The sequence below is a fragment of the Musca domestica genome, unplaced genomic scaffold, assembly GCF_030504385.1.
Source record: "Musca domestica strain aabys unplaced genomic scaffold, Musca_domestica.polishedcontigs.V.1.1 9, whole genome shotgun sequence".
Taxonomy (NCBI): Eukaryota; Metazoa; Arthropoda; class Insecta; order Diptera; family Muscidae; genus Musca; species Musca domestica.
Window position 1 is genome coordinate 21,600,599 of NW_026712435.1, and position 13,371 is coordinate 21,613,969.

At 36.3% G+C, this 13,371-nt stretch overlaps 2 protein-coding genes across 2 annotated transcripts in view; both read left to right on the forward strand.

The window, feature by feature from the left end:
- The window catches only part of LOC131806929 (uncharacterized), a 287,985-nt gene extending 275,922 nt beyond the window's left edge, over positions 1 to 12,063 (forward strand). The window contains exon 9 of the mRNA XM_059131830.1: positions 8,927 to 12,063. Coding sequence (XP_058987813.1) covers positions 8,927 to 9,866 — 940 coding nt within the window. The 3' untranslated portion in view covers positions 9,867 to 12,063. The remainder of the gene's footprint in view (positions 1 to 8,926) is intronic.
- Positions 1,359 to 1,971, forward strand: LOC131806928 (probable insulin-like peptide 5). The gene is made up of 2 exons (XM_059131829.1): positions 1,359 to 1,579; positions 1,653 to 1,971. Exons 1-2 carry the CDS (start codon positions 1,420 to 1,422, stop codon positions 1,859 to 1,861), a joined length of 369 nt encoding a protein of 122 aa, XP_058987812.1. The 5' UTR covers positions 1,359 to 1,419; the 3' UTR covers positions 1,862 to 1,971.
- Positions 12,064 to 13,371: the final 1,308 nt, after the last annotated feature.

Below are 13,371 nucleotides of genomic sequence, written 5' to 3' on the forward strand. Positions count from 1 at the left end.
AATCTAAACTTATTCTAAGAATTGATGCTATTTTTGAAACCTTTTGCTTTCATTTAATAAAATTAAAAAAAAAAAACTGTATGGCAGTTGACTTTCTCGTATTTTTTTATCCCACCCTGTATTTTACCTACAGATACAGATAAGGACATATATAGCCCATCGACGAAGATTGTATGTAGTTCATCATATTTTTATTACACTTTTACCTTCTTTTTTATTTATTTCCTAAGATTTGCAGATTTTTCAAAGTGTGCAGATTACCTATTTAAAGACGTCCGTCCTCGAAAAATCATGGCAACATATTATCGTTACAGTCGCTCCGATTCGATCCTTATCTTTCTTCTTTTACCCTACACTACATAGTGGTAAGGGTATTATGTCTTTGTGCATTTGTTTGTAACATGAAGAAGAAAGCGAGATTGACACATAGCTTTGAGGATATTCATAGAATCACTTTCTGAGTCGATTTATGCATATCAGTCCGTCCGTTTGCCATGTATTCTTGTTAACAACATGTAGGTCGCATTTATTATCCGATTGAGACGAAATTTTGCAAACAATATTTGCTTGGCCCAAGAACGAACCAATATTTTATCGAGATCGGTTCAGATTAGGATATAGCTCCCATATATATATTTATTCGATATCAGATTTATTGTGCACCAAATGGCTAATATTAGCCCAAATTAACTGTATTTTGGCAATTACGACTGAATTCATCCTATAAACCAGTACCTCAAATTTGGTGTAAATAGCTATGTTTTATCCGATTTGAGGTTTAAAGTCCCTCACAAGTCTAATATGTATTGCACAACAATAATCTTTGGTACCAAATATCAGATACAGCTCCGAAATAAGTGTATCAAATCTTGTTAAGGTATGAATATAGCTCCCATATATACCCTCAACCGATATCGAGTTAATTGTGCACCAAATCTCCAATATCAGCCCAAGTGAAGTGAATTTTGGCAGTTACGACTGAATTCATCCTATAAATCAGTACTTAAAATTTGGTATAAATTGGTTGAGATATAGCTATATCTCCCATACATGTGTTTCATTTGATTTGGTGTTTAAGTCCCTCACATTCGTGATATGCAATCGACAACAATGATTTTTGGCCCCGCCCGACTTTTGACTTTTCTTTACTGTTTTACTTTTTTTTTTTATTTTTGCATATAATTATTTCTTTAAGGACATGCACATTTTGAATGGAATCCCATAAATATGTGGGAATGATAATTTGCATATTATTTTTTAACCTTGATGATTAGCGCAAAGGTATTCCATGTTTTTAGAATCAAACGTTTACTATAAATAATAAATATCTCACTCCTCATACGACAGTACCTAAAAATATTCTCAACAATAAACAACTCAGCTAGTCTGAATTATTTTCAAAAAAATAAATAAATAAATATGAAAATTTTTAGTTTAATTTTATTCCTCGTCTTTGTCCATGAAATAAAGACCGGTAGCATACGTGTGTGTGGTCCTGGACTGGCTGAATTGTTGGATGCGGTGTGTGAAGATGGCTTTAATGGAATGCAACTTAGCAAAAAGTCAATTAGTAAACCATGTAAGCTACTTACGGCTGAAATGAGAATTTGAAATGAATTTAAAAATTAATAATTAATTCCATTTGGACACAGTGACTCAACAGTTTGGCATTTTAAATATGCTTGATGGGCTTGATGACGAAACTCCCCATGCATCCAATTCTTTGTTGAGATATATACTGTATGGCGAACATATGAATGATTTGGCTAAAATTCGTCGACAACGACACCGAACTGGCGTTTATGATGAATGCTGTCGCAAGCGTTGCACTACGGAAGAGCTGAAGAGTTATTGTCTTTAGTTTATTGACATTTGAGGGTCGTTTGTTTAAAACAAAATAATAATAATAATTAAAAAGTACCTTATATATCATATTATTATGAAGTTATATCAAAATGTTAATTACCTAAATAAAATATATGCTTAAAATCTGTTTATACTGTTGTACATACTTTTTATGTATCTAATTTGATTCCAATAATAATGGGAATGTCTGACACACAGGCTCTATAGTCGTTCCCCTAGATATTATCAGGGCTCCTGGCTCTTTCTGGCACAATGGAATTTTATATAAACTCCAATAGCTTGACTTTGACAGTTAATCCTTTAGAATGATCGCTAGTTGTTTTAGAGATCGATTTCTAAGGATTAAAGAGAGTTGGCGACTATCTAACCGCCGCCAGCTGCTGGGTTCCCTCCTTCGTCCGATATTATACAGTATCTTTTCATGCGGCATCCCAGCTCCTCCCTATGGCAGTTTCCTTCTGACCTATGCTGATGATATCCTATTAGCCTTTTTCGGTACCCCTGCTAGTTCGATCAATAGGTGCGGTAACGAGGACCTCGATGCCCTCTACTTCGTTTGATGGCGCGATGTTGTGCTATGGTCGGTTCTGAAGATAGACTCGGAGCAGGCTCTTATCTCGGATAAGTTGGGATGCCTAGGGGTAGTATTATAAGATAGGTTCGACAGCATTCATCGTATAGACTACGTGCTCTCTAGGGCCAAAGGGCAGTATTTCGGATACTGTCGAAACTTGAGGATGAGAGATCGCTCGCTGTTGGATTCCCTCCTTGGTCCGATATTATTCAAAACCTTTTCCTGCGACATTCCGGCTTCTCCCTCTGGCGGTTTCCTTCTGACCTATGTCTATTATGTCCTATTAGCCTTTTCCGGTCAATAGGCGTGCTAACGAGGATCTCGATGCCCTACATCGATATTTCGTTGGATGTTGTGCTACGGCCGAGTCCGAAGATAGGCTCGGAGCAGCTCGGATAAGTTGGGATGCTTAGGGGTAGTATTTCAGGAGAGGTTCGACTGCATTCATCGTATAGACTACGTGCTCCACCGGCGGGTGATCAGACCTATCGTCGCCTATACCTTCGCCAGAATGAAAGGCTACGGTTCTAGGAAAGGAAAAAAATCTTTCTTCTGATTCAGTTGCACATTTTAAATTTCAATGTAATTTGCGATAAAAAAAAACGTGCATCAAATACACGAAATCGGACGAACATTTATATGGAAGCTATATCCAAACCTCAGAAGATTTCAATAAAATTCAACAAATTTTTTTTTACACAAAATTCCGTCACTTATTCCAAATTTCATTGGAATCAGACAAACATGTCGTTTTTGGTGCATCAAATACAAGAAATCTTCCAAAAATTTATATAAAAGCTATATCCAAACCTCAACCGATTTCAATAAAATTCGATCTAATTTATGTTTAGACTGACACATTCCAAATTTGAAGATTTTATCTGGACCCGATCAATAGATATGTGCATACAAAATGTAAATTTGTTGGAGGTACCTCCTGTTCTGATGCTATATTTATACCCTACACTACATAATGGTAAGGGTATTATGTCTTTGTGCATTTGTTTGTAACATGGAGAAGAAAACGAGATAGACTCATAGTTCCTTTTGGTGATCAGCATAGAATCACATTTTGAGTCGATTTATGCATGTCCGTTCGTCCGTTCGTCTGTCCATTTATTTTTGTAAACAAAATGCAGGTCGCATTTATTATTCGATTGAGATGAAATTTTATAAATAACATTTGTTTGGCTCAAGGACGAACCCTATTGAAATTGGAGAAAATCGGTCCAAATTTATCTTTATCCATATATATCTTCATCAATCGAAATCAAATCGAAATTTTGCTACATCTGACCGAATTCAGCCTACAAGCATGTGCTTCAAATTTGGTGAAAATCGGTTGAGATATAGCTATAGTTCCCATATATATCTTCATCCGATTTTAGGTTTCTTCTGCACCAAAAGGCTAATATCAGTCCAAATGGTGTGAATTTTGCTACATCTGACCGAATTCAGCATGTGCTTAAAATTTGGTTAAGATATAGCAATAGCTCCCATATATATGTTTTATCCAATTTGGTGTTTAAATCCCTCACATTCGTAATATGCACTCCACGAGACTGATATTTTGCACCAGATATCCGATACAGCCTAGCAATTCATGATTTTATCAAGATCGGTTGCGATTTTGATATAGCTCCAATATATATCTTCATCCGATTTTATGTTTCTTGTACACCAAATGGCTAATATCAGTCCGAATGGTGTGAATTTTGGCACTTCAGAACGAATTTAGTATAGAAATATGTACTTCAAATTTGGTGCACGATACAAGAATAATATTTGCTACCAGATATCAGATACAGCCATGAAATAGCTGTTTAATGAAGATCGGCTCAGATTTGGATATAGCCTCCATATATATCATTTCAGGTTTATTGTGCACCAAATAGCTAATATTAGCCCAAATGGAGTGAATTTTCGAAATTCAACAGAGTTTAGCATATAAGGAAGAATTTCAAATTTGCTCCCATATATATGTTTCATCCGATTTGCTTTTTAAATCTCCAACTTTCGGAATATGCACTCTACCATAATGATATTTTTTACCAGATTTGTCATAGAGCTCAGAAATTGCAATATAAACCATTCTTTTATGAGAGTTCTATTAAATATGCATTGTGGTGTAGGGTATCATATAGTCGGCCCCGCCCGACTTTCACTTTTGAGCCTTACTTACGGTTTTTATACCCTACACCACAAGGTGGTCAGGTTATTATGTCTTTGTGCATTTGTTTGTAACAGGCAAAAGGAAACGAGATAGACCCATAGTTCCTTTTGATGATCCGCATAGAATCACTTTCTGAGTTGATTTATGCATGTCAGTCCGTCCGTCCGTCCGTCTGTTCATGTATTCTTGTGAACAAAATGCAGGTCGCATTTATTACCCGATTAAGATGAAATTTTGCAAACAACATTTGTTTGGCCCTATTGAAATTGGAGATAATCGGTAAAAATTTAGATGTAGCTCCCATATATATCTTCGTCCGATTTGCCTTTTATTGTGCACCAAACGTGTAATATCAGCCTGAATAGTATGGAATTTTGCACATATAACCTGAAAATAAGTATGCCAAATTTGATCGCAATCGGTTCAGATATAGCTATAGCTCCCATATTTTGTTATTTTTGTCCTCCGCAGCCGTAATATGTACTCTGTAACAACAATATTTGGGGAAATATATCAAATGCAGCTCAGAAATACATTTGCTAAATTTTATCGAGATCGGTTCAGATTTGGATATAGCTCCCATATATAACTTCGTCCGATTTACCACTTATTGTGCACCAAACGTCTAATATTTGTCCAAATGGGATGGAATGTGGCACATACGACCGGTCTAGAAGGTAGTATGCCAAATTTGGTGAAGATCGGTTCAGATATAGTTATAGCTCCCATATATATTGTTCATCCGATTTATTGAATTTGTTACCCACAGCCGTAATATGCACTCCGTAACAACGATATGCAGGGAAATATATCAAATGCAGCTCATAAATATCTTTGCCAAATTTTATCGAGATCGGTTCAGATTTCGATATAGTTCCCATATATATTTTTATCCGATTTCAAATTAATTTCGCACCAAATGGGCAATACAAGTCCGAATTTAAAAGATACAAATGCTTCGGCATATTTAATCCTTTGAATTTTAAATTATAATTATAATCATAGGGTGTATGATTGAATTCTCCCATAAAAACTTTTAATTATTAAGTGGAGCTCAACTAAATTAGCAAAGTGGTGTAGGGTATCATAAAATCGGCCCCGCCCGACTTTAGGATTTTCTTTACTGGTTTATTTTATTTTATTTATATTCAATTAACACAGTTACCTAGCCCATAGGGCCGTGCAACTTCTATACATGACTACTTTATGTTTCCTGTTCCTAGTGGAATTTTAAAAAGTTGTATAAGCTTTGTTATTCTCAGGCGATTCTGTCGTATATTTGAAAATTTGCAGGAAAATCAATAACCAAACATAAATCTTTTATATATATAGATGTATCATTTCACCAAAATCCTCGGTTTTACTTTGCCCGATGCTGTTATTGACCCGTAACCCTCTAATTTGTTGATATGTACGGTATGTGTGAGCCACGGGTACGAACATTTAGGGTTGTTTCAAGTCTTAAATCTAGTCATTAACAAGTCATCTTTATATTATTATCAAACTTAGATCGAGTTTGGCGATGGGTAATATCGGTTCACTCCATCAAGTACCTCCCCCACAATGGTTCGCAATTTTGAATAATAATTCTTATAAATTGATGTAAGAGTCTCCATATTACACACATCACAATATTTTTATCAACCTAGGTTTGGTATGAAGATGGAATGTATCGGTCCATTGTTTTGGGTACCTCTCCCACAAACGGTCAAAGTTTTGGATAATCAAAACGATTATAAAATCCAAAATAAGCATGCGGTTCTCTTCATATTACACACATCCCATTACTTCTACTAACAAAAAATGTGCTGTGAAGATAGATATATCGGTCCACTCCATCCGGTACCTCCCCCATATAGGGTCGACATTTTGGGTATCCATGAAGCTCATAAACGTGAAATTAACATGCGATTCCATTCAGACATGGTGCATCTCAATATTCCACCTACAGAGGATCTATTATAAAGATGGTGGAGATTGGCCCATTTCTTCTGGTAACTCCCCCACATTGGCTTTAAGATTAAAAAAAAAAAAAAAAACAAAGTTCAAAGAAACTGAATTTAGCATCCAACTCTCTTCACTCACTCTACAAGCATTTTTGCTCACACAAGATCTACTGTGAAGATGCTATATATTTACGAAACCCTTCTAGTACCTCACCCACAAAGATTCCCAATTTTCAATACTTTTATATGTCATGACTTGCGAAACAAGTGAGCGTTACTTTACATCTTACTATATCTAAATATTCCTCTCAACAAGAAACTTGAGTTGAATATAGAATTTATAATTTTGCAGAAGATTGGATAAAATTTGTTCGATGTTTTTGTAATTTTGCATATGCCAATATTTATACCCTACACCATATAGTAGTAAGGGTATTATGTCCATTGTATGTTTGTTAGATTTTCATAGAATCGCTTTCTGAGTCGATTTATGTATATAAGTCCGTCTGTCCGTCCGTCTGTCCATGTATTTTTGTGAAGAAAATTGCTGGTCGCATTTATTATCCCATTGAGATGAAATTTTCCAAACAATATTTGTTTGGTCCAAGGACGAACCCAATTGAGATTGGTGAGAAGCGGTTCAAATTTGGATATAGCTCCCATATATATCTTCAACCGATTTCGGGTTAATTGTGCACCAAATGACCAATATCACTACGTTTTTACGTCCCTCAAATTCGTAATATACACTCCACAAGAATGACATTTGGTACCAAATATCAGATAACCTCCAGAAATACCTGTGACAAATTTTATAAAAATCGGCTCAGATTTGGATATAGCTCCAATATATATCTTCAACCGATTTCGGGTTTTTTTTTGTGCACCAAATGGCCAATATCACTCAATATGACCTGGATTTTGGCACATCCGACCGAATTCAGTTTTGAAGCAATCTGATTAGGTCTTTAAGTGCATGTATGGGTCCATGATTTGGTATAGCCCCCATATAACGGTACCTCCCGATATTCGGTAATTTGATGATTTTTGCAACCTTTTTTCACGGATTTGTCTGAAAATTGGTATTTGTTGGTCATAATGGGTTCCAGCACTGGTGGCGAAACATTGCATGTATGGGTCAATGATTTGGTATAGCCCCCATATAACGGTACCTCCCGATATTCGGTATTTTGATGGTTTTTGCCACATTTTTTCACTGATTTGTCTAAAAATTGGTATTTGTGGGTCATAATGGGTCCTAGTTCGTGTGGCGAAACATTGTAATTATAGGTCCACGTTTTGGTATAGCCCCCATATAACGGTACCTCCCGATATTCGGTAATTTGATGATTTTTGCCACATTTTTTCACGGATTTGTCTGAAAATTGGTATTTGTTGGTCATAATGGGTTCCAGCTTCGGTGGCGAAATATTGCCACCTGATTTGATATAGCCCCCATATAACGGTACCTCCCGATATTCGGTAATTTGATGATTTTTGCAACCTTTTTTCACGGATTTGTCTGAAAATTGGTATTTGTTGGTCATAATGGGTTCCAGCACTGGTGGCGAAACATTGCATGTATGGGTCAATGATTTGGTATAGCCCCCATATAACGGTACCTCCCGATATTCGGTATTTTGATGGTTTTTGCCACATTTTTTCACTGATTTGTCTAAAAATTGGTATTTGTGGGTCATAATAGGTCCTAGTTCGTGTGGCGAAACATTGTAATTATAGGTCCACGTTTTGGTATAGCCCCCATATAACGGTACCTCCCGATATTCGGTAATTTGATGATTTTTGCCACATTTTTTCACTGATTTGTCTATTTGTGGGTCATAATGGGTCCTAGTTCGTGTGGCGAAACATTGTAATTATAGGTCCACGTTTTGGTGTAGCCCCCATATAACGGTACCTCCCGATATTCGGCATTTTAATGGTTTTTGCCACATTTCTTCTAATGTTTCTTTTACCCTAAGGTGGAGGGTATTAAAAGTTTGGCCAGGCCGAACTTAATGTTTTTTTACTTGTTTTCAATCCACTGGTAGTAGTGATATTTTTTTTAACTTGCCGTAAAATGGGTTACTCGGGTCATTTAACCTCTGAATTTTTGCTGGGATGAGCCACTCACTTTAGAAAATATCGAGCTAGGCCGCAATTCAAAAAATATTTATTAATGCGACTTTAAAAATTTTGAAAAAAAAAATTATTAATTTTATTAAAATATAAAAACTAAAACTCTTTTTTTATAAGCTTGTTCACAATTTTATTTTCTTTGTTCATTTCTCCTTAATGATTCTTAAGTTCTAATTATTCTTCAACTGCTAATAAAATACTATTTTTTTGTATCCCCTCTCTTTTCAGATACTATCGAGCCAACTCGGTACGCTATCAAACCGATCCATGCGATAATATGTGTATGCTGAATCACTATTGTGCCATTACACGTGTCGATTACAAAGAATTTCGCCAATGTTTGGAAAAGGAACAAAGTGCACTGCGTTCGAATGCAGGACAGCTAAAGCATCTAAACGGAATTATTCTCTCCGCAATTATCTGCACTGTTGCCCTAATAAATTTGCGACTTGTACTAAATCTTTTACAGGCAATGACTCGCCTAATAATTACATGTCAGCAGGAATGTCAGGAGCACTTGAATTTCAGGCGATTCATAAACACAGAGAAATCTAAATTACAGAGAGCAAAAACGGCCGACAATGTCAATCACTACAACAATGCTAACCACAATAATGCACACACGGATAATTTATCCGTTGAGTTGGTGGCTGGGAGCGAGCATAGCTGTGGACACTCGTGCATGCAACAGAAACCGATGAGGGCTTTTCAAATACGTAGAAACCATTGCGACAAGGGTCACAGGAGTCACAACAAATGTAGTGACTCCAATAGTTTATGCAACAGTGGCAGTTCACTGCAGCTCAACAACAGCAGCAGCAGCAGCAATGACAATAAGCTACATCTTCTGACTCTTGATTCCGTAAAGAGCAGCAATAATGTCAGGCAACATAATGGCAAAATCCAGAGACTGGCCACCCCTGCAGGTGAGGATTCAAGTGAAATTATTATGCAACATCAAAACTCAGTTGCATCCCGTCTACACACTGTCTTTAGAGTTAAAGCCACCTCTGATAGCCAGAAGAATCTGCATGTCTGTCACAAGTGCTGTGACCACATATTATTAAGGCGTTGCATGGAGTCAATATGTGAGATAGGCATTCATCTGAACTCATGTAGGAGTTTCGCCGGAGACCACCACCTGCTATCGTATTTTAGGTATTTCTAATTAAATTTTGCTAATCCATAAGCCTGATTACAGAGCGGGCGCAACGATGCTGTGAGTGTAGTTTGAATTTGAAAATCTAATTTTACGCTTTTGTTTCCGACATGATTTCCCGTTCGTTATGGCTTCCGGCTTTGACTGTACTTTCGGTTGCATATTGTTGTAAATTAGGTTGCCGTTACACACACACATATACATAAGGCGAGGCAAAAATACATAATACATATTTGTTTGTTGTTCTAATATAGGTAATATTTATACAAATAATTAAATCATACAACAATAATTATAATAATATAGAATGAATAAATGAATGAATGCATAAATAACTCAATGTATACACAGGCCAACTACACAGTAAATTTTACGTTGTTGTTGTTGCTAAATAATTAGTATTAATTTTACAACCCACCACTTCATTTGTTGCAATTATTTTACCTTCGATCAGAGCGGAGTGGATACGGAGTGTCGCTATATTGCCGGTGTTGGTATCCTCCAACAAAAAATAGATAATGGTGACAAAGTACATGAGCTTTTATACCATGGAAAGGAAATTTGTCATTTCGTTTGTAATACTTCGAAATAATCGTCGAAGACACCCATAAAGTACAGGGTGAGATAAAAAAAAACTGCAAAAAAGTCAAATGCCATAATTATTACTTTTTTATAATTTTATTGAATGAAAGCAAAAAATGTCAGAAATAGCATCAAATTTTAGAATAAGTTTAGATGTGTTCGAATTGGTCACCTTTGGCACGAATTATGGCCTTCAAACGGCCAATGCAACCGTCACACGCTGCCCGAATGTTGCTCTGCGGTATTTTGGCCCGTTCTCGGCGAAGCGCTTGCTTGAGGTGATCGACATTTTGATAGTGCCAACCTTGCTTTCCAAAATACTCCAGACTAAATAGTCCAACGGATCCTCATTTTGTAACCATCCTGCGGCCAAAGTGTTTGCATGCCCAAGGCTTAAATACACCCTCCTGAATATTTTCGCGATAATATTCGGCATTTATTCTGATTCTGATTAATACGAGCGAAGAGCGACCATCGGCTGTTATGGCGGCCCACACCATCACCAGGGCCGGCGCTTGAGTTCTGGTTGCCAACCGAAAGTGCACATTTTCAGCTGACCTCTTTGGCAATTAAACACGATCATTTTACTTGTTTACAATCTGCTGGACATCGAATGTTTTTTCATCGGAGAAAACTAAATTCGGCAGTTCACCACTTTCCGCCAAGCGAAGCAACTCTTTTGCTCTTTTGAGTCTATTTTCTTTCTGTTGCGGTGTAAGTTCTTGCACTTTTTGAAATTTCAATGGCTTTACCCCGAGCTAATTTTCCGATATTTGCCGAATGGAATTTTGCGATACCTTCAGCTCTCGAGAAATTTTTCGAGCACTGCGACGCGAGTTTCGATCAAGTCTCTTCTTTACTTTTCAAACCATTTCTGCTGATGTTGTTATTTTCTGCCGACCACTTCCTTAACGTCGGGATACGCTACCAGTATCACGGTACAAGACACAAAAAATTTATTCACATTTAAATGCTGGGGTGCTCTAACGATAGCCACTTGCGGTTTTCCAGCCAGAATTACAGAAATCACATTATCACGATCGAATCCCATCACGAATAAATAAAATATGATTTTGTACGCTTGTAAACAATATAATAAGCTGTCACTGGAATAATTTTAACAGCTATCGGACGAGTGGCTTAGAAATGACAGCAGTCTAAAATTGGTTGCGGTTTTTTCATCTCACCCTGTATATACATTTACGATCAGCATTAAATTCTAAAGTCTTTCAGCTGTTGGTCTGTCTGTCTGTTGAAAACAATATTATTTAATGTAGAGCTTCAAAATTTGACAACATAGCTTTCATTGTGTCTAGGATGGTAATTAATTAAAACTATCGTATATCAGAACACGTTTCTTGTATAGCCTCCATATAACGTCACCTCACGATATTCGATATTTTGATGATTTTGTCCACTTTTTTATGGAATTGATCCGAATTCGGTATTTAGAGTTTTTATTGACTTTCAACCCCGGTCGAAGAACATTGCCTATTAAGATCATCGTTTTACTATTTTGATGATTTAAGCCTCATTTTCTACAGGATTTCTCTAAAAATACGGTATCGATTTTTAACACATGTTTACGGAATTGTTATATATTCGATATTAAGAGGTAGTATAGAGTTCTACCTGCTGTGGCAGGATATTGTTCTAGTTCCAATACATTGCCTACATTTCAATATAGTGCCCATATAACGGTACCCCTCTATGTTCGGCATTTAGATCATTTTTGCCAAAATTGTTTCATCAGATTGTTTCAAATTATAACGGTACCTTAAGATATTCTGTATTTTGTTGATTTAAGCCATATTTTCTATCACAATTATTTAATATTTGGCATTTGTAGTTCATAATATGTTCAATCGCCTGTGTCAGAACATTGTCCATATTGGTCCACGGTTTCCTATAGCCCCATATATCGTTACCCGCAAATGTTAACATTTTTTATGATTCTAGCCACAGTTTCTTCAACTCATGTTGGAAGGTATGGCCGGGCCGAACTTGTTTTTTTTAACTTATTTTCCACATGAAAGGATGTAAGTGATTGGAATATTGCTCTAATGTATTTGAGATTAACAATATTATTGTACCCTGCGCCCTGAGATTGAGGTTTTTTAATGTTTTATATTCGACTGCAACGCCTCGAGATATATTCTTAATTTGTATTAAATTCTAAATAGATTTAGCGATATCCGGCCGTCCGTATCTAGAGTAAAAAATTTTCTTAAATTATTAGTATTGAGAATACCCTACATCAGTCCACATTTATTTATAGCCCAGTTATGACAGTACCCCTGATTTTCGTTATTTCGAAAGTGTTTGTCTTAAGTTTCAATCAAATCAGCAGTAATTTGAAATTTTTGGTTTTTATTGCAACTCCTCACAAGAATTCACAATGAGGAATCACATTTTGGTATGAACTTCTATAGGGTTCATACCAAAATGTGATTCCTCATTGTGAATTCTTGTGAGGAGTTGCAATAAAAACCAAAATTTTCGGTATTTTTAAGACTTCGGCAATAATTTCAAATCAAATCAACTGTTATCTAAGATTTTGAATTCTCAGGTGGCTTAAGTTCTTGCAAAAAATATTGTAAATTGGTCCGCTTTTATGTATAGAAGCCATAGAACAATAGCTCCTGATTTTCGGAAATCCACGGTTTTGGTCCTAATTTATTTCCAACCAAATCAGGTGTAATTTGCATGAGGTCCCTTTATACGGTGGCTTTAACAAAAAAAAAAGGAACTACGTTGCACGGTTATACGAAGATCTTCTAGTGTTCTATAATTGAAGTCCAAGAGGTCTTCTATAATAAAGCCTAAAGAGGTCTTCTCAAAAAAGACCAAAAGAAGCCAGAAGCTCTAATTAAAAAAGACCAGCAGTGACCACCAAGTCTTCTCATAGAAGACCGCCAGTAGGACTTCTTTC

Excerpts from the sequence above, each read along its gene's own strand:
- LOC131806928 (XM_059131829.1), top strand. The coding sequence starts at position 1,420 with ATGAAAATTTTTAGTTTAATTTTATTCCTCGTCTTTGTCCATGAAATA. Across the intron at positions 1,580-1,652 it reads AAAGTCAATTAGTAAACCAT|TGACTCAACAGTTTGGCATT; the intron begins GTAAGCTACTTA and ends ATTTGGACACAG.